A 27,221-nucleotide genomic window follows, 5' to 3' on the forward strand; every position below is an offset into this window, starting at 1 on the left:
CTAAATAGCTCTATAATATAAATAGGCGGGTCCACACAGAGCGAGCATACGCGCGAGGCAATTTCCTCACGCACAAAACTGCCAGTGTAGACGCGCGCTCGGCCGAGGCACGTCTACACTGGCCGTTTTGTGCGTGAGGAAATTGCCTCGCGCGTATGCTCGCTCTGTGTGGACCCGGTTAATGAAATAAAGATACAAAAGAAAATACATAAGCAAGTTCTTATTTATGACAATGTAATTACCCAAAAACTATGCGCCAATTTCTGATATTATATTAATGGTCGGTGGTCGTAAAATTTTGGTAATTTTAGAACATTTTACACAACAGAATAGGCGTATTTTTATCAGTTCCAGTCAAGGAATAAATAAAAACCCAATTAGAGTTAAAATAGTATATTAATCTTAAACATAAATATGGTTACACGAGTAAGTTTAAATGGCATACATGAAGCTTCACAAGCTACACATTTACGCTATTACTAACATCGATTCTTCTGTGTACGCCACCGGTGTATGAGCGGGACAGCGCTATAAACGTATATAGCTACGACCGCTCGCACACCCGAGTGTCGATACGCATTCAATATGACAACCGCATTAAGCTCCCCCCTCCACTTCCTCTTTTATCAGCCTCACGAGATGGTTGAACTTCTTGCCTTCGAATATGAGGACCTGAAGGTAAAAGTTTTCAGTTACGGTTAAAAAGATACATTTTATTTATCAAGACAGATGGTGCAAGCTATAATGCTGATATGATGAGCTATAATTTTTATATTATTTTCTTTATTGGGGAAAAAAACAGACATAGGCAGATGATACAGAAAAGAGGATATTGGTTTTTACATTATAAGTGCAACCTACATCCTGAGACAATTCCCACTAGGATTTATAAACTAATAATTTATAAGTGGCATTGCCTTCGGATTGAGGTATAAAATGTTAGTAAAATAGGTACTAAACTAATATTATTACACTGACGATAATATTAGTAGTTACAGTGCTGACAAGATTCAAACATATATAACATTAAAAAGCAAAACGAGGGACTACACATATATAATACGAAGGACTACACTATATAATGATGGTGATAGCTTGTAATGTCTCAAATAAGCAGGCCTATGGAACTCTGCGCGCGAGCTCTCTCGAGCGGGTCTCGTCCCGCCGGCGGTACACAAGCCAGCCAGTTGGTTGCCACGCGCGCTAACGCAGGCACGTCACCGCGCGCTCTAATATACCAATATTATATAATAAAGAAATGTCTTCGACCCGAAAAAATTGCACAGCTTGTAGTGTGGATGAATGCAGAAATACCAAAAATAAAATAAAAATATTAGGTTTAGAATCTTCGCCACGATCAAGTTAAATAACATATCACTTAGAGAAGGAAAAAAATTATACAACATATAAAAATAAAACAATTGTAAATTCATAGTTAAAATACATAATTTATGATATATGTAGATTTTATTTTAATTCACTCTACTCTTTACTTATTTGTAAAATGTTTTCAAGCGTAGACAACCGTTATGCCGCTGCGTGCGGTGCGGGGAGCGGCACGGTGAAGGTCACTCCATTGTATTTTTGTGTAGGTATCAAAACGGTAGATATTTGCGTTTTCTTTGAGATATAAGTATTTGTTCGTAAGAACTATTATATAATCTGTGAAATAAGTGAAAACACTAAATAAGATTAAAACTGGGCAGCCTACAATCAGTTTTAACTGTTTTCGTCGTTGTTTTCGCCGGCATCATTAAAATTATAACTGGACGTATGTAGGGCGAGTACTATTATTTCAGTCGTAAAACATAAGTCTGTAAAAGATTTACAGAAAATAATTGACTACCTTTCTGCCGGGCAACAAGGCGCCGCCCTCGAAATCCCACTGGGAGTTGTCGACCTGCTCCGATACGTCCACTTCGAAGCTCGCTAGCGCTTCCTCCACCAGCGCCTTCTCTTCCTCATTCGCGTACAATGTATCTGCTGCTGCTTCTGAAATATAAATAAATGCTTTTGTCAAGACCGAACATACATCTGGCTATATAGGCTGGTTTTATAAATGGAGAAATTTAATTTCCAAATCATCCCTGTTAAATTTTGCAACTACCTGGTAAAACGCAAGCGAAAGCCGTGGGTTCAGAGGCCCTACCGCGAAAAACTAAATTTCGTGTTTCGTAGTTAGCCGTCAAACCAGGATAGTATCAATGTATGAGAATGCTAATTTAAATTTATCATTCGTTTTTCGGTGAACGAAACCATTCATAAATTTAAAGGTGTTGAGATGACCCCCAATTTGCATTGAGATTTGTGCTAGTCAGGGAACTATAACACAAACTCTGATAAACCATTAAGAAGTCTTGACACAGTTGGGACACAGGGCACAGTCGGCCATATGTGTATCATTCCCATCTGTCTCTGCCTCATGGCGGCGGTCATGTGTAGCGGGGACAAAATGGGAACACATTGAATGCCTATACCACAGAAAATGTGCCTACCTCCAGTGTTGTATATTTTGCATATCCATATGAGGTACTGGAATTTGTATGGCATGTTCTTTTTGATGGCCTTCTCCAACTCTGACTGAAGAGATGAGAACAGGGGCACGCTGATGGCCGCAGGAATGTTTAGGATTCTGAAAGTAAATATTCATTTTGTTTAGTATGTACAATTTATCGATAGGCAATTGAATAAATACTAAAACACATAAAGTGCTACTAGTACAAAACATTGTCAAATCATACTCTAATATTTGATAGTCCAGTTATAAATAAGAAACACATTCATCAACATTTACCATATAAAAAAATACAATGCTCGGTGACATCAGTAGTTTTAACAATACATACTGTGACATAACACAAACATACCCATTCATACAAAGAAATTTTTTAACCCTATTAAAATCATAACCCTAAAATTGCCATTGTCACTGAAATTATAATGAGTGAGTGAAATAGAAAGCTGACATTTTGTGACAAGAGAACAAAATTTTATTCCAAAGATGTGGGGTAAGACGAACATAGTTTATTTTGCTTGGGACAAGACAAACAGTATGGATCGTACTCTTTCTTGGGGTCCGCAACTTAATGAAGTTGGTCGTAAAATTTTTGCCGCTGTGGGATCTCTTAGGCGTCTCCGCAACTTTTTACCACTTTCAACTAAAACTGCGTTGGCTCAATCGCTTCTTCTTCCTATTTTAGACTATGCCGACATCTCTTATCTTGATCTCTCCGAAGAGCAATTGAATAAGGTTGAACGGCTTCAAAATGTGTGCATTCGCTTCATTTTTGGGCTACGGAAATTTGATCATGTCTTCAGATTCCGGTCACAGCTCAGGTGGTTACCGATCCGTTTCCGACGTAATACTCATATTCTGTCTCTACTCTATAGCACTCTATTTATTCCCAATACTCCTGAATACCTTAAAAAGCGGTTTAGTTTTCTTACGTCTGTCAGGTGTTCTCAGAATCTCCTTCTTGCTCCTCCTAGTTCGTCTACTAAATTCTACGTCAAATCCTTACTAGATGGGCCCCTGAAAATGCCGTCGTGAAGACGACCAGGAGCAACACCGGTGTGAGCGGCTCAGGGGTGTGGAGAGGTGTACGCCGCTTTCTACCCAGTGGCTGATAACAGCCACTGTGCCAACTCGCGTCTTATGCAAGTTTTCACTTCCACCCCTGGAGCATTTAGCTCTAACGACTCCTCTCTGGACGGCCAATGAAGGCAAGCCAGAGCTGAGAGTCCTGCGGGTCCCCTTGGGGTCCACTCCAACCGACGAAGACACGCCGGAGACGGAGGACCCTGACCGACTCTCAGGAGTACTCGGGTCCGTGGGGTCGTTACTCCCCAACAGCTCGCCACAAGCTGCCCTGCGGTTATTATTATTATTATTATGACGATTCCATACATGTGTTTGTCTTGCCCAAGTGAAAGTCTTATCCCACCTTACCTTAGCTATGTTGTTTTACAGATAACTATAAGGTAACATGACATACCGTTCATTAATCACAAAACCAACATGGTTGAAGTCATCGGACAGGATCTTTTTGATGAGAGCTTTGGTTTCGTTATCAGCATTGTCCTCTGCAAGCTGGTTTAGGAGGGCTGTGACTTGCTGTATCGTCGGGTCTTTCTACAAAATACAAATTTTCTTATGTACATCTCAATTAAATAATGCACATAAAAAAGATGAAAATTTTAGGACTTTTGAAGTTAAATATTAACCAAATTAAAACACATTTCTTTAAGAAATTTAGTTATTATTATTATTATTTAGTTTTAGACAGGCAGCTGATGCTGGTACGTCTAAATCAGAGTTCACTTAGCACGATTTCCTATTTAGATAGTTTGTCAAGATTGATTTTAAATTAATTTACACTACAAGAGTTCACAACTTCAGAGGGTAATTTGTTCCCTTTCGGCCGCGTATGTAACCGAGTTTTGTAATCAGGTACAAAATAAGAAAATTTACTCTTTTCTCATAACCAGTTACAAACTAGTAAAAATATTTAGAGACTTAGAAATATTTTAATACGAAAGAATTTATATACATAAGTTACAATGTCATTAAAGCCAGTAGAGTCGTTGAAATTATGGATGGAAGTCATGGAAGTTGATTTTTCTGAGAGATAAACTGTTTAATGTTAAACAATTGTAATAGTTCTGAACTATTACATTTTTAATGTAATGTAATATGTAATATAAATTGTCATGTTTGTGTCACCACAAACACCCGTCTTTATGTGTATCTTTAGCGATAAGATATTATAAAACTTGGAATGACGATTTTTTTTAGGAAAAAATTAGTTTCAGCCAATATAACAAAACACGTGCTCATTATTTTTTCCTACTTTCAAACATATACTGAAACCAGCCATTAACTAGCAAGTTGCTTGAGCATCACTTTCTATAGGAGTTGGAAGATTTAGTAATTTTGTAGTACTTTGGGGGAGAATTTCTCCCATTAGGTTGAGTTTGCGCAGCTAAAAAAAATACGTGTCTTATTTTAGACTACTCTATAACATATATAAATATAAATCAAATCGGAACTGGACGGTTGGGTACCTTTGGGTTACAAAACATAGTTACAAAAGCGGCCGAGAATGGTTGAGTTTGTAACTGGTTATGAGAAAAGAGTAAATTTTCTTATTTTGTATCTGGTTACAAAACTCGGTTACATACGCGGCCGAAAGGATTTGTTCCAGGCATTTACTATTCGGTTTGCAATAAAGTTTTTGCTGATATTTGTTTTATGCTTTGTTATACATAGTTAGTTAGTTATATATTTTTAGGCATTTAATTACTTGTATGGAGCAACCCTAATTTTCTTTTTGGATTTAAAAAAAAAAAAAAGTAGTGGCCTACAAAACATTACTCATTTAATTTGATAGTTTCCAATCAAAATGGCTGTAACAATTGTATCATACTGACAGACAAACCTGAATAAAACTATAATGACTCCGTTCTTACTGTTTTGGCTATGAAACCTTAAAGTTCCAATTGCATTCCAGACGCAAACACACACATACTGACAAATTTTTTTGTGCATTCTTTCATTACTAGATTACCTATTAGACATACTTCTCTTTAAATAATGTTACCTAGTTCTTAATTAACCTTATATTTAGCTGTATGTTACCGGAGTAATTAGCTTTTAAAGGTTATATATAACTACTTTTTCAAACCAAATCTGGCTGCCAAGTGATAGGCATAGCCTAGTGTGGGGCCGCAGGATATTTTCAAAATGTTAATACGTTTTTTTCTTTTAAATGAACAATTGGTATATTAAAGGCTGTAACATCATGACTAATACGAACGGTAAGGTAACTCAAGTATTTTTAGTTTAGCTAGCCTAGGTCTCCATTTCAAAACACTAAAAAGAGAGCATGAGTAAACATTCACAATAGTATGACCCACAACAGTTTAAATTAGATTATCATGGCTAATATTCCTTACCTTTCTCTTAGTGATGTTAATAACAGTGGTGACTCCAAACACTCCATCATCCACATCATCATCATCATCATCATCTGCTGGGTCATCTAGACACTGCTTCACCACACTGCCTACATAATTTTGAGCTGGAATAGAAGTAGAGTTAAAATAACTATAGACATAAAAATCTATAGAAACTACTTTGGAATAAAAAAAATACAAAAAGGCTAATAATTACACCTACAAGCATTTCTGACAAAAACTAGTGCAGCATTCAATGCCAATGTATTAAAGTAGTATAAAGCGCTAAAAAAACATAATGAAGAATTCAACTAATTCCAATTAAATATTGGGATAAGGTTTTATTTCCCCTTGGGAGGTAAGATTGTACACTTTAAGAAAATCTTGATTAGTTTGCCAAATGAGGACTCAGGATTCATTCTAATACAACAAGAAAAAATATTAAGATGAGTGGAGGTTATATTAAAAGCCTTTGTAATGCAGAGGGAATATATTTCCAACTTGATGTTGAACTTATTTTGCATAATTTTTGACACCCTAATAAAAAAAGACAAACATTAAAAAATAACAATTTAATTGTAGCATTATTGTAACTAACAACTAGTTATGGCTACAATATTGTGCAATACCAACAACCGGGTTGAATCTAAAAAAATACCTAGACAAATTGTATCATACAAAATCTACTATTATTTTCCTAGTCATCCTTATTCACCCCGGTTGACAATACCAATACTTACAGATTATAATTTCTGCAAGCCCTGCCAAGTCCACATTCGATTTGAGGAATAGTTGCCTCAGAAGCTGCTTTATGCCATAGAAGTCATAGTCCTCAGGGTTGCGGCCTTCAAAGTCTGCTTGAAGTTCCTAATATAAATAACAAGATAATCACAAAAAAAATATGCTTTATATAGTCTAGCAAACAGTGTTGGCCGAACATTAATTAGAATTGACAATTAACCATCACAACTTGAACCATAAACCATAATGGACGGTTACAGTTTACGGTTCAATTTGTAATGGTTAATGGTCAGTTCAAATTAACATTCGGCCAACACTGCTGGCAAATGCAACTTATCAGTCAGCAAAAACCAGGAAAATTAGTCATCCCTTTCTTTTGGGTGCTAGTCCTAGAGTAAGACAATGACAGTAGAGTCATAGAGACAGACTAAGCTAAGTTGGCAACGATTTTGGTACCCCAGACAGTGCAAGTGTTATTTTAAACATCAAACTTCTATGAAATTATGATGTTTACTTCTGTTTGTGTTTGAAATAAGACAGTCCAAAAACATACACAAGTCTAACTAGAACCAACTCAGAAAAAAAGGATGCAGTATGGTCTAAAGTCTGAGCCTCAGCAGATGGGCAGATAAAGAAATATGTCACTTAAATTAAAATTATTTAAAGTAATAAATGTTACTTATCTGTTTTGTGTGCCTAATAAATAAAATAAAATAAAATAATGCTGTAGTTTTAACATGGAAATGTGCACTAGCTTCAATTCGAACAATGAACAACAGTTGAAAATAAGTGCAAAACGAGTTACAAGAGCGGCGCCACCCGACACCATCTCATTGTTTGCAATATTTACGAGATCTGGTTTCTGAGCGCCGAGCTTAACTGAAGCGTTACAAGTACTCTTACATTACTTTGCATAGATAAAACAATGTTTTAAATAACTAATTTACATTGTCTGCTAAGTTTGAAAAAAAAAACGTCAAAAATAAATTTTAGTTTTTGTTATTCCACCATGTGTATTTTGAGGTTAAATTGTGTCTACCTGGTCTCCCGTGTATTTCCCTTCGGAGTCGACATCAGACTCTTTTTCACTGCCAGAATTCTGCTCTTCTTCGCTCTCACTTCCCTCGCGCTGTCTATCCATTTCCTTGTGCTTTTTGTTAGACATACTTATATTTGCCGACACACAAAACTTGGTTGAGCGCAAGCGCAAAAGAAATATCTGCGCGGCGGCGTGGACTGCGTATTTTATTGATTTGAATCAAAATGTCAAGTTGGAAATGAAGAGTTTGACGTATAATATTGACGTTAACACAAATGTTGCCATGTATGAGCGGCGGGGGACTTGCACATGGCGCATGTATCATTGTGCATTGGCGCATGTATCATTGGGAATTTGCGCATGTTGGGTTTCTTGAGTGGGCTATAAAAATGCATTGTTGTACAAATTATGGGGATCGTACAATTTAAGCATGTGCCAGCGGAAGTCACCCACACTGATAAGAGAGCGTCATTTATGAACGCCTCAGATTTGGGTGATTTTTCAACCGGGGGGTTAAAAAAGTAAAGTAAAGTTAGAGTAAACTAACACTGTTGTCCACTACATCCCCTGTTGTCTGTTTCTGTTGTTGACGACCGGTCTGGCCTAGTGGATAGTGCCAATGAAGCCGATGGTCCTGGGTTCGAATCCCGGTAAGGGCATTTATTTGTGTGATGAACACAGTCATTTGTTCCTGAGTCATGGATGTTTTCTATGTATTTAAGTATTTGAATATTATATATATCGTTGTCTGAGTACCCATAACACCAGCCTTATTGAGCTTACCATGGGAATTTGTATGAGAATGTCCCTATAATATTTATTTATATTTTATTATTGTAGTATCTCCTTGGATTTCAGGGGCCTATAAATCCCGGTCTTTTGATAAGCTTGCGTTTTGTCAATAGGGTTGTTTCCAATTTTTTGAAACGCTTGTATTACGTTCTATATTAACTAAAAGTTGCCCGAAAATTCAACTTTTATACTAAAAACGACTTATGTTAAATTAACAAAATATATTTTGACAGATGCTTTCGCGCCCAAAACGCTCTTTGGAAATTGTGTGACGTCACAGTTTATGGTTTGACATACACACGTAGAAGATACGACCTGTCAACTGACATTTGTCGTTTGTTGTTTATCGCCTAACTGTCAACAGTGTCAATCCGAGAGTTGTGACGTCATCAGAATCTTCAATGACGTTTCGAGTTTGGTCACGTGACGTGTGCCAAAAGATATTTTAAATTCAATAGTTACAAAAATATGGTCATTACAGGTCCCCTAAAAGTAGTTTAACATGTTCTTATAATCCAAAAGAATTTTTTGGAATTCAATTCTGCCCTAAGATTTTTAGATGGAAACAACCCTATTTGTCAATTAGCTATCTGATAATTTACTTGAACAGACAACCTTAGTGTCGTATTTATTTTTGTAGTTTCAACATTCAAGGAAAGGATTCTTTCTCCCCTCCTCTAGTTAAGTAGGTATGTAGGTAATAACGGTAAGCCAGAAAATACGAAAGAACAAAAAACTTGGATAGGAAAAGTTTTAAGTTAAGTTATAAGAAGGGCGCCGTAGGCCGCGCCTTAAAATAAAATTGATCTATGAACAGAATGTTCCAAAACTGGTGGATGTTGATTTACTAGTTCAAAAATATTTTTTACAGTACATATGGGGCTACTTTATAGCACTAGTGCGAGAAGTAGCATATTATGTTACTGTGTCGAACATTTAAAGGGCCATATGTACTGTAAAACGTTGTACGATACATGTGCGAATAGGTAATTCGCAACTCGTGTCGATTTAAAACACTCCCTTCGGTCGTGTTTTAATTTATCGCCACTCGTTTCGAATTTCCTATTTTTCGCACTTGTATCGTAATGTACTATACTAGATGTGACATGGGGTAAAAACATTTAGTGTCTTAGTGTTCATACTCTTAGTAGATATAAGAAGGAAGTATTAGGGTTCCTACTTAGTGGGAAAAGGTTTTGAAAATTAAATGGTAACCATTATAATTATGCATGTTTGCTCCTTTATTATTATATAAATCTTTATTTATAAACATTTAAAAGAAGTGACAAATATGACCAGGCCGTCTTGAGTATCTGAAAAAAAAGAACATGTTATTTTTCATTTGTATATTATATTTAAGTGGGTATGCATACGGGACAATCAAATGGACATTTTTATTAGAAATTAAATTGGAATTTGATTGTCAATCTCATTCTAGTATCCACACGTACACAATTCCATAGTGATTGGCGAGCCAAGTCCATGAATTTCATTATTGCGTCCATAACTGGAAACTGCTTTAATATCTATTATTATCAGCAATTGCAGCGCTTTTCGTCCACAAAAAAGTACAAGCAAGGTTCATGTCAAAATGAATTAAAACAAAGATAAAGTTGTAACTTGTAAGTTATAGAAATAATAACTTAAAATGTAATATGTAATAAATTATACTTTTCGGAGAACTCCCTCGTCCCATTCCACCCAGTATAAAATATTTGTATTGTTCTGAATCCCCGGGGCAGTACAGCAAATACCGAAAACCTACTATTTCTCGGTACAGGGAGTCTCAACCGTACCTATATTTGTACACCGAGAGCGTATTTGCTAGTTGCGGATTCCGACTGAAACTGTTGATTCTATTATCAAATGATTTGAGAATTCTGGCACGTTTGTTGTGAGACTAGTTACAGTCGAACATTTCGAATGAAAGTACCTAAAGTTGATGGTCGTGCTTTTATTAGTCTGTCACTTTCTAGCAATTAGAGAGTTGAGAGATAGACAGAGGTAACGTCGCTTAAGACAAGGCTGTGACTTTATGAAAAGCTGATTTTACACACATAAGTACTTACTCACTTATCATTGAGCTTGAGCCATTTATCGTCTAGCCCTCGAGTTGTACAGTTAGCATAAACAGTACCATATCAGACTTTGCGTCAATGTAGAATAATTAGATTGTGATATTTGTGGTAGATATATAAGAACGCAAACAGTAGAAATAAATCTTAATTTACGTTGAAAAGTATTCGAGGAGGCAGATACTACTTAGTCAGGTCATAATTTCTGTCAAAAAGGTTTGATTGATTAAAAAGCTATAGGTACAGATCCCCTTTTATTTATATATATATGGGTTGAAAGCTTACTTAATGCTACTTACAATATAATTTAACGTAATTTGTTGTCTCAGTTTTGCATAATTCTATGTAATATTCAGAATAATATTATAAAAAACATGCGAAAAATACGCGAGCTGTTCAAGGTGATCCTGATCTATTTATTTACTTTTCTTTTTTATATAGTTAAATATTACATAAAACAAAAGCTGGATCTTTCATCTTTCATACAATATATAATTCATGCGTATTGGATTGCTAAAATTGCAACTGTACGTGTTTTACCAAACCTACTCGTTGGATGGCAGTCAAAAAATTGCGAATCACTACAGACTTGTCGGAGAACTAAATGGTCTAAATGATTGTGATAAAATAACGTTCGAATAAAGTAGTTTCATACAAATAAACAATGTAACATTGATTTTGCTCCCTTTAAAAAAATATAATTTTTCACAATCCAGCCGCGTGTTCGCGTATAACGAGAATCCTAAAGTAAACAAGTGTTTTGATCAGTATAAAGCAAGCTTTCAAATCATGGCATTTTGTTTTTATTAAAAGCTTTGTATTACATTTTACAGTTGTATTACTTTGTGACAGAACTTATAATATGACCTAACTAAGTCTACACGCATATGTGTTCGTACTGTCAGATATGCTATCTGTATTTAGTATATGCGCTTAATTATTTCGCCTGAATTATGGCTATGCTGTTATTACTTGATAAGTGTTTAATTTCCAATATAAGTAAACTAAAGCCACAAAATTGTTTTAATTAACATCCCACAAATAACAAGGTGTTGCGGATAGGATGAAATTAGTTTAGAAACCTTACCTTTGACTGTTCTTTCTTCTCTTTCTTTCCCTCTATCTTTCAACTCTGTGCCTACGTATTTGTTACATTAGTGTAGTTTACATAGGTATTATAGGGAACGTGCATGAACTTGAGAGGGCAGTACAGGAGCCCCCTGTTTACTGGCGAGTGTAAATGTCAAGTTTAAGCTTCCAATACTTTTCACTACGATGTAAAAGGTCGTGTGTGTCACTACAGTGACAAATAATGAGTAAAAATCGTGAAAGTTTAAATCAGTGTTATAAGCTTCCAATGTAGCCCACAAGATGGTAGACCATACAATACGTAAGAAAACGTGCGTAAACTGTAGAGGGCAGCACTTGCTTTGGCGTGTCAATTTACAGTTTGTGTTACCGATTCAGGCCACCAGATGGCAGATTATTGAATTGCCAGGAAGTAATCCTGCATACTGACCGTGGCGTAGCTCGCCATGTTGATGACCGAGAAGCCGTAAGTCGTGACGTGGATTTCTTTTTGGGACCTGAAAAGGTAAGGATTGAATATAAATAGAAACTAAGTAGGTAACTAAACGTATTACTATTCATGGATAAATAAATAGTAGGTACATTGTTAACAAAGGATGAATTGATGCTTTTCACCCGAGTTAAACACTAATTTTCATGTCGAATACGACGAAAGTAAAATACATGTTTTTTTAATGACTAAGTAGGTATATTTTAATAGCATTTCTTGAGAGTGCTTTCAGCTAACTATTTAGGTAAAAGTATCGTTATTTATCGTAGGTAAGTACTTAAGTTGTTGTTGTAAAACGTCCCAAAATATTTATTTAGCGCCACTTGCACCATCTCACTAACCCGGGGTTAACCGGTTAAACCAATAAGGCCCAATTGCACCATTCCACTAACCCGGTTAAACCTGAAGTTACCATGGTTACCACTACAATTTGTCAGTGGGTTAACGGTTTAACCGCTTAACCTTGGGTTAGTGGGATGGTGCAAGTGGGCCTTAGTCAGTGTCAAATTGTACTGGTAACCATGGTAACTCCAGGTTTGACTTGTCAACCTCGGGTTAGTGGGATGGTGCAAGTAGCCCTTATTGAAAATGCGCTCTGGCGCAGCCCGACTCCGGCCGGTCGGTGGGAATACATTATACTGCTTGTTTAAAGTCTGTGTTCTAATTTTAAAAGTTTTAATTTAGTTACCTACCTATGCATCGTAATAAGGACCGAACCCTTGACTTTCTTAGATGCGTTGTACCAGAGGCAGTTGTACAGTGCGTTGGTTATTCCTTTACTCTGCAAAGGAACATAATTCACATTATTGTTATTTTGTTGTCACCTGTATACCTGTACAGTTGCATTTTTATCGTTCATTGCACATTTGCGTCACTCACATATTTTTCAGGAAGTGACGGTCACCATGACAGATGATGACAGCCTAACTATCCGAGCTATGCATTAACCATTACAAATTGAACCGTAAACCGTCGGACGGTTACAGTTTACGGTTCAATTTATATGGGTAATGGCCAATAATGGTTAATTTTATTAACGTTTTGGCCAACACTGTATCCGCTGCTAAAAGGTACTCGTACTGTTTGTTGAAATCAGGGGCCCATTTCTCGAACCATATTAGACTAATATTATTAGTGTGTTGTCTTGGAAACCCATACGAGTTGACAGTTTATGGACTAATAATATAAGTCTATTACCGATCAAGAAATGAGCCCCAGGTATACGAGGAACCAGGGTGCGTAGACAACGTGCCAATCGTTAACGCTCCGTAGCGAACGAAACGCAACGGTCACTGTCGCACTATGGAAGAGTCATAGAAAGAGATGACTACGCTACCCTACGGAGCGTTAACGATTTGGACGTTGGCTAAGCACCCAGGTGTTTAGTTTTAACTCATAAAAAGTATTAGAGAAGTAGAGGTCTAAGGCTATATTTTATTAAACTAAGTACGCCTGTGATGCCAATTTACTCTTTCTGAATATCATTGTAAGTAAAGACAAAATAACCACTAATAAGATGGACATCCGGCTGAAGATTAAGGGTGCAATGGCTTCGTACACCAAATTCAATGACACAGGAAGGCTGCGACGTACGGTATTGTGCAGGGAAGTGGCTTCTATTAAATAACGTCTTGTTTTGCGCTTGATTGTCTATTGCCAGCTAAGGATAAGATTCACAATCGTTTTTTTTTTACTTTTAATATATTTTGTAAAATGTATTCCCGTTAGTTTAGGTACTTCTCTTTTATTGGTCGTCTATCCTAGACTAAACGTCACAAGGCAGTCACCAGACAGAAAAAGCAGATTGTTGCAAAGCTTGTCACCAATCGCTATAATCATGACCATGGCTGCTCTGTCAAGGATGAAACGATAAAGAAGAAGACGAAGACGAAAAGAGCTAAAATTTAGATACTTACAGAGTCGATCAGTTTCTGTCCGTGAGCGCACAGGAGGTAGGTCTGCGCGAGCGCCGTGACGAGAAACGACTTGTAGCTAAACTCGTTCCATTTCTCCACTATCTGTAACATAAAATCCTGTTTTAACTTTAGAAGTAGATCCCGATATAATCGTTGCTAAAGGTAGCAATTTTAGGATGACTTACTCTAGAAATTTCCGGGACTGAGCAGAGATGTCCGAAGCTTCGGTTTTCTATTGAAAGCATGACGTGATCACCGATCAATTATGATAGAAAAAGAAATCACGTCGCCAAGCCGAGCCAATTGGTCACGGAGGGCTGTAGCCCGCAGTCTGCGTCAGTCCGCCAACGCGTGCTCGCGTTGAAGCACCTTGTTATGGAGCGAAATTAGTCGAGCAATCTTCGGCTTAAAAATACGTTTGAATATATTTAATAGGTGTTACTTACGACGGAACAGAACCCGCAGAAACAGAAGATCATGGAGCTATTGAGGAAATTGAGGAGAAGCGCACCGCTGAACATTTCTTCAACGTCACCCGAAAGTCTACGACATATAAGGGAGCAGCTTTAAATTTGGCAATATAATAAACCTAAGCAAAAGTTATGAACTTTGGCGAATAAAATGCGCCCAATTTTGGTAGGTACAGTAGATAACTCGTTTGAGTCTGGATTTACACGATATATCTTCTCAATCATCGACCAAACCGGAAACCACAGGCACACCTGAATTCCGTTCAGTCAGGGCCTATTAGCCAAGATGACAATCGTTGGTAGAAAACACCAGTACAAACTTAAATATGTATGGACAATGGAAATAGTCACGTGACTTTTCGTAGCATCTGTCATCCTTATACATTTTTTCTTTACTTTTGGCGTTTGTCGATGTATGATGATGATGACAGAAATGTCGGTTGAATGGAAGAAATGGTCATAAATAGAATCATTTCGCTATACTAGCTTTGAAACAAATGAACAACATTTGAAGTACCTGATCAGGGCCCGATGCCTATCTATGATGGCAGCCAACTCTTTCAGATGTGTTTTCTCCCATTCCGGGGAATTACAGTTTTCTCTGCGCATTTGTTCAGTGGTAAATGCACCTGTAACAAAACTTTGGTGTAGTTCTGTATTGAATAATTTAATCACAGTCTGTCTTTGCTTTCCTATTATATGGCCACAAGAAAAGTTCTATCAATCTATACCTAAATAGTCCAAATTTTCTAAAATGTGTCTATAAAAGTGAGACAATTGATACGCTCGAGTAATCTTCTCCTCTCATCTTTGCTGATTTTGACCTTTAGCTAGTCCACACAAAGGGCATGTCAGAATTTCGTTACGAAGTTATAAATTAAGGCTGCTGGTGATCGAAGCTTGTGTAATAATAAAATTTTAGTGAAATTAATAAAATTGTGAAAGAAGAGGATGCTACGATGCGGTCGTAGCTATGGCTGTACCACCGGGCTCGTGCCCCCATAGAAGGGGAGCTAAAATCAACAGAAACGGGGCAACAGTTATGAATGTTTGTAAAGTCGCTAGCGTGATGGTCGCTGGGGATCTTACAGAATTTAGAACAAACACAAGATCTTCAATAACTAGAGAGAACAGCTTGTACCACTAGTTGTATCAGTAGTATTCAGTATCTATGCAAAATTTAGAACAAATATCTACAATAACTAAAACAATTCATGAAAAGTATTCTTAAGAAAGTAAAAACTTACTCAAGCGATGTTTAGGTTCAATCGTTGGTACGAGTTTCTGTATACGAACGGCAAGCAGATCGAACTGGATTGAAATGTGGCTCAAGAAGATGCAGAACAGTAGGTCTCCCATCACCATGAAGCAAATGGCACTACAACCTGCAATATCGCGTCCCTGTAACTGGCGTCCATAGGTTATAGTAGCGGCTTACCATCAGGCATCTTTGGTATCGACAATTGTTACGCCCCATGTCAGCGCCTGATGGTCAGCACTTACCATAGCCCATGGATAATTACAATGCCAGTAACAGAAATATCGACAATTGTCACACCTGGGACCCTTTTCTCAAACAGTATTAGGGTAGAATAAATTTAAAGGTGGAAAAAATAATATCTTGGGTGAGACTTGAAATCACGGCACTCCAGCGCTCTGCCATCTGAGCCACCAAGATCTCATCCATAGGCAGCAAATATTTTCACCCCTAGCGACATCTACCGTAAGAACGTTACACTTCTTAGACGGCTACCGGAGTTCCAAGTCATATTGTAAATTCACCAGTAACGATGTGCTACCCATACTAAATTAATTTTAAAATTAATTTGGTATTAGGGTAATATTATTAGTCCAGAACTGTCAAATCGTATGGATTTCCATGAGAATTAAATTAAAGTCCATATTAATAAAAATTGTATTTTTTTAATTATGTTTGTTGTACGTAATGTTTTGAAAAGATGTGTCCAGCCGAGTTTCTTGTCTGTCCCATATTGGGGTACACTCTTACAATTTAGGAGGAATTTAATCTTTTCGGGTCAGAGGTGTAGGGTTAGAGCCGCGCGTTAAAAACCACATTGTAATATGCCTACTTGGAAAAAAATCTTTAACATACAGCGCCACTTGCACCATCTTACTAACCCGGGGTTAACCGGTTAAACCGTTAACCCACTGTACTGGTAACCATGGTAACTTCAGGTTTAACCGGTTAACCTCGGGTTAGTGGGATGGTGCAAGTGGCCCTAATAACATTAGCCTAATATGGTTCGAGAAATGGGCCCTTGACAGTGAATAATTATTTCTCTAGAAAGTAAAGAAGATGTGAAAGAAACATCCATGCAGTAAGATATTTTCAAAATTGGATCATAAGCTTAGGTATATTTAATATGCCAACTGATATATTTGACGAAATAATACTTGGCAAAATGAATCATGACCAAGTAATTATTCGTTAAACAATAACTTGTCAAAAACGAGTTTTGCAAACTGTAAAATTGCGATAGGTTAGTTGTTTTGACAAATGATTTTTTTGGCAAATGATAATTTCAGTAAAGTAGATGTCGATGATGGGATACTTTAGGAAATGTTTCTTGCCCATACTTAGTAAACCGCGCAAGGTATTTAACATATAATATCAATTTTAATTACAGTATTTTCATAAACACCTAAAAATCACAACGTACCTATGTGGTAACTGAATAAAAATTCGTTAGTTAGTCGTTTTATTGACAAAATGATTACCTCCGGATTAAGATAAAGATGTACTTAATTAAAATAGTACTACCTGAGTGAAAGAACTCACCATGGAAATCCTCAAAGGCTAAAGCAAACGCATACCCTAGACCACCTTCGTAAGGATCGAAAGGGTACCAGTACCAGTACGGCAGGATGAGAGATGTGTCGTGGCCTGCAGCTCGATATCCAAGGGCCACGAAAGACGGGGACAGGAAGATCAACACTAGGAGGATGTTGCACCAGTAGTAGCCTGAAACCAGATGTTTGCCAGTTGGTTTAAGAATGACTCACGCTAGAACGGTCCGGATCCTTGCTGAGGCGTCCGACACTTCATTCTAGGCAGTCTATAGAAAGCCACTATTGGGAACGAACCGTTCTAGCGTGAGTTATCCTTTACTATGTATCAGGAATATGTATAACTTAAGTTTAACCCTATTCAAAGAATGTATCATTTTTATAAGTGCGTCTACATCTAGCAAACACCCCGTGAATGATCCTGTTTACGAAAGGCCTGCGAACAGGGATCAACGAAATTAATTCTTATACGAGGTACGTGCACATATTTGACGTTAAAAGAGTCGGTCAAAGGTGTTCAGCCTTCACAAGATGGCGGGTGCTGCCACAACCTGGGTTGCCTAGAGATGATGGCTTTAGCTGCGACCATTTTTTCTTTTTTTATTACTTTACCTTTGACGACCATATTGAGACTCCGGAGTGTCCTGCTTACTATACGGTCCTCTTCTTCGGTGACAGTTCCCTGAGGCCACATCGTCCTCAGCTCCCACACCAGGTTGTTGAACACTGGTCGGTAGACCACCATTTTGTACGACTTAAATATCGCTACAATAAACAAACAGATATTCATAGATTGATTAGTTCATCTTGTGTCTCCGTTTTATGTGATGTCTACCCAATCACGCATAAATGATGACTCACGCTAGAACGATCGAACGAACGGTGATCGCGTGATGCTTTCTATTAGGAAACGTAGTGTCGTATGCCTCGGACCAGACCCGGGCCGTTCTAACGTGAGTCATCCTTAACAGTCGACACACACAAAAAGATTGAACAATGAAGGGTGATATGGGCGCCTTGGTCTACCAAAGAAGTCAGTACTCTGAGGAAAAACATTTGAATTTGGAATTGGTAGAATGAGAACCTTGGGTTTTCCAAGGGCTGTTACCTACTATGGCTCAGAATGATTTTTATTCAAACTGATAATATTCTAGGGGCCCTAACCAAGATCATAATTGTACTAAGAAAAACGCCAAAACAAAAATAAGCATCGGGATGACAGAGACCACGAAAAGTCCCGGGACTATTTCCATATATTTAAATTTCTTTTGGCGTTTTCTATAATAATACTGCTAGGGTTCGTACATGTTTACCTAAAAGCAGGTTACACAGGCATGGCATGGACAGGAATATCTCCACGTATTCGGTGCTCCGTACCACCATGTAGATGAGCTCCAGGACGGCCGCCAGCCACAGATTGAGGTTCTCCAGCCAGTAGTATGTGTCCCAGAATATTCTTCAAGGTAGAAATGTTTTGTATATATTTATTTAACAAATTTATAAGTAGTCCGACAAACCAATTTAGAAATTATAGTTTTAGATAAGTATTATATTTTAGATTTTGTTGGTTTTCATTTCTTGTATAAATAGTTTACTCGTTGTTTTGTTGTTAACGTACGGAAGAGCGGTGCCTCCCAACACAGGAAATTCTTTGCTTACCGGGCGGCTCCGTCCCCTAAATCATGGCCATTTTTATTTTAAGGAAATAAAGAATATTGTTTTTTTTTGTAATTTGTCAAAATACGTCAGCAGAAAAGTTGGCAAATTTGAAAAACGTAGGCGCGAACTTTCGATATCCCATAGTCCATCCGTAGTGATTTTGAAGCTGGTTTCATTATATTAACACACACAAATTGCTTTGCCAGAACTTCTTTTTTATGTTTTGAAGTTAGAGAGCTAAACGAGAATGTTGTATATCATGTCTTGTGACCTCCCTCTCTAAAGCGCCAATTACATCATCACTTCCCGATCGTTTTCCGTTTCGCGGAATATCAGCACTTCGTTAACAATATTTGAAATCTAAAAAATACTTTGTCTCCAATTGCCAAAAATGTTCAATGTTTGATATTTTAGCATATGAACCGTTTTTTTTACATTTCAATTACTGTAAAGATGTGCTGATATTTGGTGATACGGAAAAACACTCTTGCTCGGGCCTGATTTCGGGCCCTATATCAGGCCTGATAAAGTGCGGATCTAATTAGCACATAAAACATCGGTTAGGCGCAGTAAGAATTAAGTACGTAGGTAATAAGTAGACACTATTATGTTATTTTGTGGGGAGTGAGTACTTTTTTGAAGTAATTAAAATGACAGCAATTATTAAATGAACAGCATTTCTATAAAAACCTAAATTGCTTAGGTGTGTTTAGGTTGACTCACGTTAGACCGGGCTGGGTCGGAGCTTCCAGGGCTTACTTTTCTATGACAGATTACCGGTGGTGCTTTGCATAGAAAACGAAGCGCCGGAAGCTCCGGCCCGGACCCAGCTCAGCCCGGTCTAACGTCAGTCATCCTTGATTCCCTTCCACGCTAACCTGACATGAGGCGGATCGGTCTTCGTCAGCCGCAGCCCCACCCACTTCTGCACCGACCACGGTATAGCAAATGTGGCGTCATAGTCTTCAAGGTCGTAATAACGTTTCTGAAAATGAAAGACTCAGAAACAAAAACCGACTTCAAAAAGGAGGGGGTTATCAATTAGATGGGATGGGATTTTTGTTTTTTATTTAGCTTATCTATTATTGTTTGGTGTCGTGATGTGCTAATGAAGACCAGAAAAAGATGGCGTACTGTTTAGCGAACGTAGGCTCTGTATTAAGTAAATACATACAACATAAGTCATCTTCATAAACTTTAATATTCATCTAATGTACCGTCAATCGGGGTGAATAGGAGTGAATTACATTTTAAGTTTTTTCCCTATGATGCACCCCAGTCGTCCCAATTTATCCCGGTTGACGGTACTCTAAAAATCATGCCGCTTTTGTTGATACATTTTATTCAATAAATTGTACTTATTAAACGAATTCTTATCTTATTCTTGTCTTATTTTAATACTGAAAGTCAAAATCATGAAATAGCGTCTACTTTGACAATAAATATCCCGGCCGCTATCAGCAAATTACTCTAATAAAATGTTGTTCAGCTAATCTGGAATGAAGCCTGCTGAGTAAGCTGACGAGATTGGTCCGGAGGGATCGCTCCAATTAGGGAATATTTTGCTGTTTATGGGCGACTGAATTATTATTAAACCTTTCTAGACACGTTGGATAAAATAAGCAGTCTGGTTTCTTAGCTCGTTTCCAAGATAAGAAGCAAGTTGTATGTTTCCGATCTTACGCTAATTCCAAAATCATGGCATTTGAGAATTAGGGAACATATAGTATTTTATTTCACAAAATATACATAAGTATCATATTTGCAGGATTGGTCCGCTGTTAGGAATTGAATAGGGAATATTACGCAAAACTTTGCGTAGGGGACGCCACTAGCACAAACTGTAAATAATCCGCCCCGATACATCAGTGTCATATTTATTCGTAAGAAATAATCAGTGTAAACTTGTCAAAAAACTGTTTACGATAGTGTATACTTATTCTATGGTTTACAGTTTGTGCTAGTGCTGCCGCTGGCGCAGAACATTGCAGTATCCCGTACTTATGCTACTACCGTATTGCAGTACTCCCTATTATTAATAAATATTTATTTAATTAAAAAATACATTTCTTATCAAAAAGAGACAATTTTTTTAGGTTTTCTCCATTTTATACTTGATTTTCTTTACTTAATACAACGTAAATGGACGAGGAGGTCTTATCCCTTTTCAACGGTCCTTTTGTTAAAGGTTCTATCTTAAAACTTCCTTTGTGAAATTGTTAGTAATGACATTTTATTTAAAATAACAATATACATAATGGATATATACAGAGTATTAGGTACTATTAACTAGCTTAAATTTAAAATAAGCCCTCGTTGCATCGCAATACTGATACGTTGTGCGAGGACGCCGCCAGCTCTTTGGTCACCAGTTACGTCAACCAGACGTTTCGCAATTTCTGCAAGAAACTTGTGCGCGCTGGGACAACATTGAGTTTCAACATTTGTGAAATTATGTCTCGTATAAAGGTTTTTTCTGTTATCCAGAACGAGGCTTGCTCAGTCCAGCTCATTGGTTCGCTGTGTTCAATCCAGTTCAGGATTATTTTGTCGTTTACATGCAAGCCTTGTATTTCTGTTGGTCGAATTTCCAGCGGCGTATTAACGGCGTCCGCTAGCTGGCGCGGGTATACGGAGCGGGCGCACGAACGCGGGAGCCATTGCAGATAAAATCCATCGCATACTGTGTGCGACTGTGCGATCCAGTTAGCGTAGCTCATACTATTTTTCTCTGACTCGCTCACCCGCTCTGTGCGACCGCGTCAGCTAAGGCTAGCGGACGCCCTAAGTACGTGAAAACACTAAAAAGTCTGTGTCAAGTTAACGTCGTAAAATTACTATATCCAATATCTGTATTCTATATCAGTCAAAAGTTAATATCACAAGAAAAAACCGGCCAAGAGCATGTCGGGCCACGCTCAGTGTAGGGTTCCGTAGTTACTATTCCGTCACAATAAGCTAAACTGGAGCTTAAAGTATAGTAAATTGTTAACCAAGGGATGAAACGGTACCTTTCACCCGAGTTAAACAAATAGGCAAATTTGCATAATCAGTACCTAATTAAAGTAAGTCTTTTTACTATGAAGAGAAAGCTTTTTGCGATAACTCAAAAACAGCTAAACTGATCATGTCCGCTATAGTTTTCATTTAATGTCTTTCTTAATCTCTACTTCCAAGATTTTTTTCATGTTTTTTGGACCTATGGTTCAAAAGTTAGAGGGGGGGGGACACATTTTTTTTTCTTTCGGAGCGATTATCTCCGAATATATTCACTTTATCAAAAAATGTTTCTTGAAAATTAGTTTTGAAAGACCTTTCCAACGATACCCCACACTCTAGGGTTGAAGCGAAAAAAAAATTTCACCCCCACTTTACGTGTAGGGGAGGTACCCTAAAAAAAAATTTAGATTTTATTGTACGACTTTGTCGGCTTTATTGATTTATATCTCTATGCCAAATTTCAGCTTTCTAGCACTAACGACCACGGAGCAAAGCCTCGGACAGACAGACAGACAGACAGACAGACGGACATGGCGAAACTATAAGGGCTCCTAGTTGACTACGGAACCCTAAAAACGTAATAGCGCAGTTCAGGATTTTCACTACACATAACACTTTCTAATACATTCTCGAGAACTGAGTGAAATTGGAGAGAGATACTGGTTTATTTGAGTTAGGTAACTCGCTCATATTAGGTAAGCTATTAGAACGAATGCCAGATGATTCAATTATTACTTTACCCGACAGATCCGACATATATTTCCACATCCATAAGAAGCTCAGAGAGATGCTTAAGATAGCTTTACAAATAGGCGATTTTATTATCTGCGTTAAGATAAGGGAAATAGGTAGTTATTTGTTTTTATTATTAAATCTTTTATTTCAGGCAATACCTATAAAAGGGGGAAAAGTTGTTTAACCGCTCAAGCTAATTTTGACACCCGAGCAAGAGAAGGGTTTTTGAAAGACATGAAAAATGTTTAATAACGTTCATTTAGGTTTGAATTGTATGATATTTTACAGTTAGGATAGACAGAAACACAATTTTATTCATCACACCAACGCGAGGAAAATCCTAACAGTAATAGTTATTTGTTTTACAAGGGGGTAAAGTAGTTGCTTAACCGCTCGTGCTAATATTGATACCCGAATAAGCGAAAGATCCCAAAATTGAACCATGAATGTAGCGAGTGGTTCGAGAAGTGGAATCTTGAGTGTTGGAGGGTTTCAAGGCACGAGGGTTAAACAAACTTTGCCTGCACGTGACATACAATTTTTTTTACCACATCAACGCGAGGAAATTGCTAACTATAAGATACAAAAAAAAAACAAACAAAAAAAAAACCAAATAAAACTAATAAAAAAATTATCATTCAAAATCATCATTTAAAAATCAATTCTACCAGTTAACACTAAAAGGAAACAACTAAAAATGTGCATCTCATTACTTTGCCCCACATGTGGATAAAATTCGACGTTCTCATTAGTCTTTGAACAATCAAGAGGGCCTATACCAGTTAGTGTTGTGAAAAATATCATACAAAACCAAACTAAATTAAATCTAAATGAACGTTAAACATTTATCATTCAAAATCATAATTTAAAAGTCAATTCTACCACCCAACATAAGGAAACAGTTGAGTTGTTTCCCGAATTGACTTTAAAGTGATTTTGAATGATACATATTTTTAAGGGCTGGTATGCGGATGAAAGCGAGTAGAGACTAAAGGTACATTAACAGACCTACTGTAACCTATTATATGGGTATGCGAAATAACTGAATTGAATAGAAGTAATCCCGGGAATCAAAGGGATATAACCCTTTGATTACACCCTTGGACTCCCTGAGGCATTTGAGTAGTTAAATCATTACCTTCGAAGTACGGGAACCATTGGGCTGATTTAGGACCTTGTATTTGAAGTCAAGGAAATAGAACTACGTGTGTTCATTTACAAGTATTTTATTAATAAGCGATTGAATACAAAATCAAACATTTATTCAGCAAACAGCAAATAGGCAAGAAAGGCAATTTACACGTCAATTGTATAAAATACAATTACAAATATTAATTTAATTAATTATTAGATAATTCATTAGAGATGTATTCAGTCCTAAGTGTTGTGTGGTTGAAAAAAAAAAAACAATAAACAAATACTAAAAAATCTAAACCTCAGAGCTAATAATAAAATAAAAATCTAAAAAATATATAAAACGAAATTATCCATAGAGATATATAGGGTCTCCAATACTTGAATTCCTATATAATTAAACAAAATCAAACAAACAGAAAAGAACCGAATGAAGTGTCTTACATTAATGGCACTCAAAAATAGAAGTTACAGAACATGTAGCCTGTGTAAGCTTAAACAGACCGGTCTCATCAAACAGTATTTAAACCTGACTGAGTTACTTATAATATAATGTAACGACTCTAGTGATGACTAGATGTTGGTAGGCATAATAAATAAGTAACAACAACTTGTTAAAAATGATGAATATTTACTAAAATTGAATATAGAGTCGTGGATAGTCATGGCCCGACTAAATTTGCACCCAAGGTCCGGTACTGCCCTGGATAATCAAGGGTCGGCATTAGGTGGGTGACACACGTCAGCACTAAAGAGGAGCAGGAACGACTGCGAGCGAACGGCTATGGCTCCAACCCTGGCGTCGATCGAGATGGTGGTGTGTTGGTGTTTCTTTGGCCGAAGGTCTTGGTTTTAATTTTTAAAAGTTAACGTCGCAAAGGGAACGACAATATGTGGATGCGGGAATACTTATAGCGCGAAAACGACCAAACGAATCGCCTAATGATATGAATGAATGAATGAAAATCTTTATTTTCAGAGAACTATTGGCCCATAGATTGACCTTATAGGTAAACTAGCATACATATTATTATAAAATATAACTAAAAACACACAAACCGCCGGAACTTGACACTCATCGGCCATCAAAACTCCTCCTTGGTGAAGGTCGCTTGGTGTTCAGTCGGAACGCTTACCACAAACGCATTAAAATTTACATTATGGATCAGAGGGGTTGCAATTGTGTTGCCGGCACTACTATAATAAGATGAGACTAGGCTCTTTTCTCGAAGGTTCGAAGGTCGTATTGGTCCAAAAATACCGCAGGCGATGCCTTACTTACTTTACTTACCTTATTTATACTTGCATGCAGGTTATTTTGAAACAAATCCAAGACTGAAAAATCTTACAAAGATGAAGATTTTGATAGTACACGCTACGCGCACTTAGTTTAAGCGTTCTAGGCTCTCTTTGATCATGATCTTCATGATGTTTTATACGTTCACAACGTTCAATATGTGAAAAACACTGTTGATTTTGACGTTCTGCTCGGTATTCTGCATTCTCTTAACATATCTCCTGCGGTGATTGATTGGTTTATTAGTTACTTAAAAGGTCGTCGACAACGCGTTAAGGTTGATTCTCTTCGTTCTTCGTGGTGCAGCACGCTGGCTGGCGTTCCGCAGGGTGGCGTGCTGTCTCCTCTTCTTTTCTCTATTTTCATAAATTCCATTACCAGTAGTATCTCTTCATCATACCACCTTTATGCCGACGACCTCCAAATTTATTCTCAAGGCATCATTAGCAATCTACCTATAATTATCAACTCCATAAATCGTGACTTGGATTGCATCTCAGACTGGAGTAGGCGATATGGGCTTAAGGTCAACCCAAGTAAAACCCAAGCGATAATTGTAGGTAGTTCTAAATTAATTCCTAGGATTGATTTTTCTCTGCTACCTGACGTAATGTTTGATGGTGTTCACATTCCCTTCTCACATCAAGTTAAAAACCTAGGAATCATAATAGACCGTACTTTATCTTGGATACCCCAGATTGGCGAGGTAAGCAGAAAGATGTTTGCTTCAATGGGTTCACTTCGCCGACTACGTAACTTCTTGCCATTAGCCACCAAAATTGCGCTTGCACAATCCCTTCTTATGCCTATACTAGACTATGCTGACATCAGTTATCTGGATCTTAATGAGGACCAGCTCAACAAACTTGAGCGCTTGCAAAATCTCTGTATTAGATTTATATTTGGACTTCGCAAATTTGACCATATTTCCAACTTCCGTGTCCAGCTCAAGTGGCTCCCTATACGTCTTCGTCGTAATTCTCATATTCTCAATCTTCTTTATAGCGTTCTTTTCAACCCCTCTACTCCCCCATATCTTAAAGAGCGTTTTACATATCTCTCCTCCGTCAGGCCTTCACGGAAATATCTACTTGTTCCCCCTCCATCCTCTACAAAATATTATACTGACTCTTTCACTTTTCGAGCTGTTCGGCTGTGGAACAGCCTGCCCTTAGATATTAGGTGTGCGAAAACTCTTCAAAGCTTTAAAACCCTACTGAAAAATCATTACTTGTCTCTTTCTTAATGTGCCGCTGTGTTATATTATGTATGTATGTATGTATATTTAGATATGTATCTAATATTTATTTATTTTAATATAGGTATGTATTGTTATATTTATATGTTTATTTAAATTGTAGATGTACTGTATGTACTGTCTGCTTGATGTATGTGTAATTTTCCTATTCCTCTAATTCATTCGTGCACTACCTGTTCTAAAAACTTACTGTTCTTTATATCCTGCTACCCTAAGGTTGTCTGGAAGAGATCGCTTACAGCGATAAGACCGCCTGTTGCTACCTTTCTTTACATTGTAAATCTGTTTTTTTTTTTAATTTGTCTTCTTTGTGGTGCAATAAAGAATATTTACTTACTTACTTACTTACTATTGGCCCATAGATTGACCTTATAGGTAAACTAGCATACATATTATTATAAAATATAACTAAAAACACACAAACCGCCGGAACTTGACACTCATCGGCCATCAAAACTCCTCCTTGGTGAAGGTCGCTTGGTGTTCAGTCGGAACGCTCACCACAAACGCATTAAAATTTACATTATGGATCAGAGGGGTTGCAATTGTGTTGCCGGCACTACTATAATAAGATGAGACTAGGCTCTTTTCTCGAAGGTTCGAAGGTCGTATTGGTCCAAAAATACCGCAGGCGATGCCTTACTTACTTTACTTACCTTATTTATACTTGCATGCAGGTTATTTTGAAACAAATCCAAGACTGAAAAATCTTACAAAGATGAAGATTTTGATAGTACACGCTACGCGCACTTAGTTTAAGCGT

At 37.3% G+C, this 27,221-nt stretch overlaps 2 protein-coding genes across 2 annotated transcripts; both read right to left on the reverse strand.

Moving 5' to 3' along the window:
* Positions 1-377: 377 nt before the first annotated feature.
* On the reverse strand, positions 378-7,957 carry LOC133529629 (protein BCCIP homolog). The gene is made up of 7 exons (XM_061867383.1): positions 7,736-7,957; positions 6,696-6,822; positions 5,956-6,080; positions 3,996-4,132; positions 2,496-2,632; positions 1,847-1,992; positions 378-672 (listed from the first exon to the last, which is right to left on the reverse strand). The coding sequence occupies exons 1-7, from the start codon at positions 7,859-7,861 to the stop codon at positions 598-600; spliced, it is 873 nt and encodes a 290-aa protein (XP_061723367.1). The 5' UTR covers positions 7,862-7,957; the 3' UTR covers positions 378-597.
* A 1,787-nt stretch (positions 7,958-9,744) lies between these two features.
* Positions 9,745-26,828, reverse strand: LOC133529631 (odorant receptor 4-like). Its single transcript, XM_061867385.1, has 12 exons — positions 25,195-26,828; positions 19,913-20,019; positions 18,689-18,831; positions 17,988-18,140; positions 17,368-17,550; positions 15,815-15,952; positions 15,085-15,196; positions 14,544-14,640; positions 14,098-14,199; positions 12,874-12,962; positions 12,122-12,188; positions 9,745-9,840 (listed from the first exon to the last, which is right to left on the reverse strand). The coding sequence occupies exons 3-12, from the start codon at positions 18,756-18,758 to the stop codon at positions 9,787-9,789; spliced, it is 1,065 nt and encodes a 354-aa protein (XP_061723369.1). The 5' UTR covers positions 18,759-18,831; positions 19,913-20,019; positions 25,195-26,828; the 3' UTR covers positions 9,745-9,786.
* Between the last annotated feature and the right edge of the window lie 393 nt (positions 26,829-27,221).

The sequence above is a fragment of the Cydia pomonella genome, chromosome 21, assembly GCF_033807575.1.
Source record: "Cydia pomonella isolate Wapato2018A chromosome 21, ilCydPomo1, whole genome shotgun sequence".
NCBI lineage: Eukaryota > Metazoa > Arthropoda > Insecta > Lepidoptera > Tortricidae > Cydia > Cydia pomonella.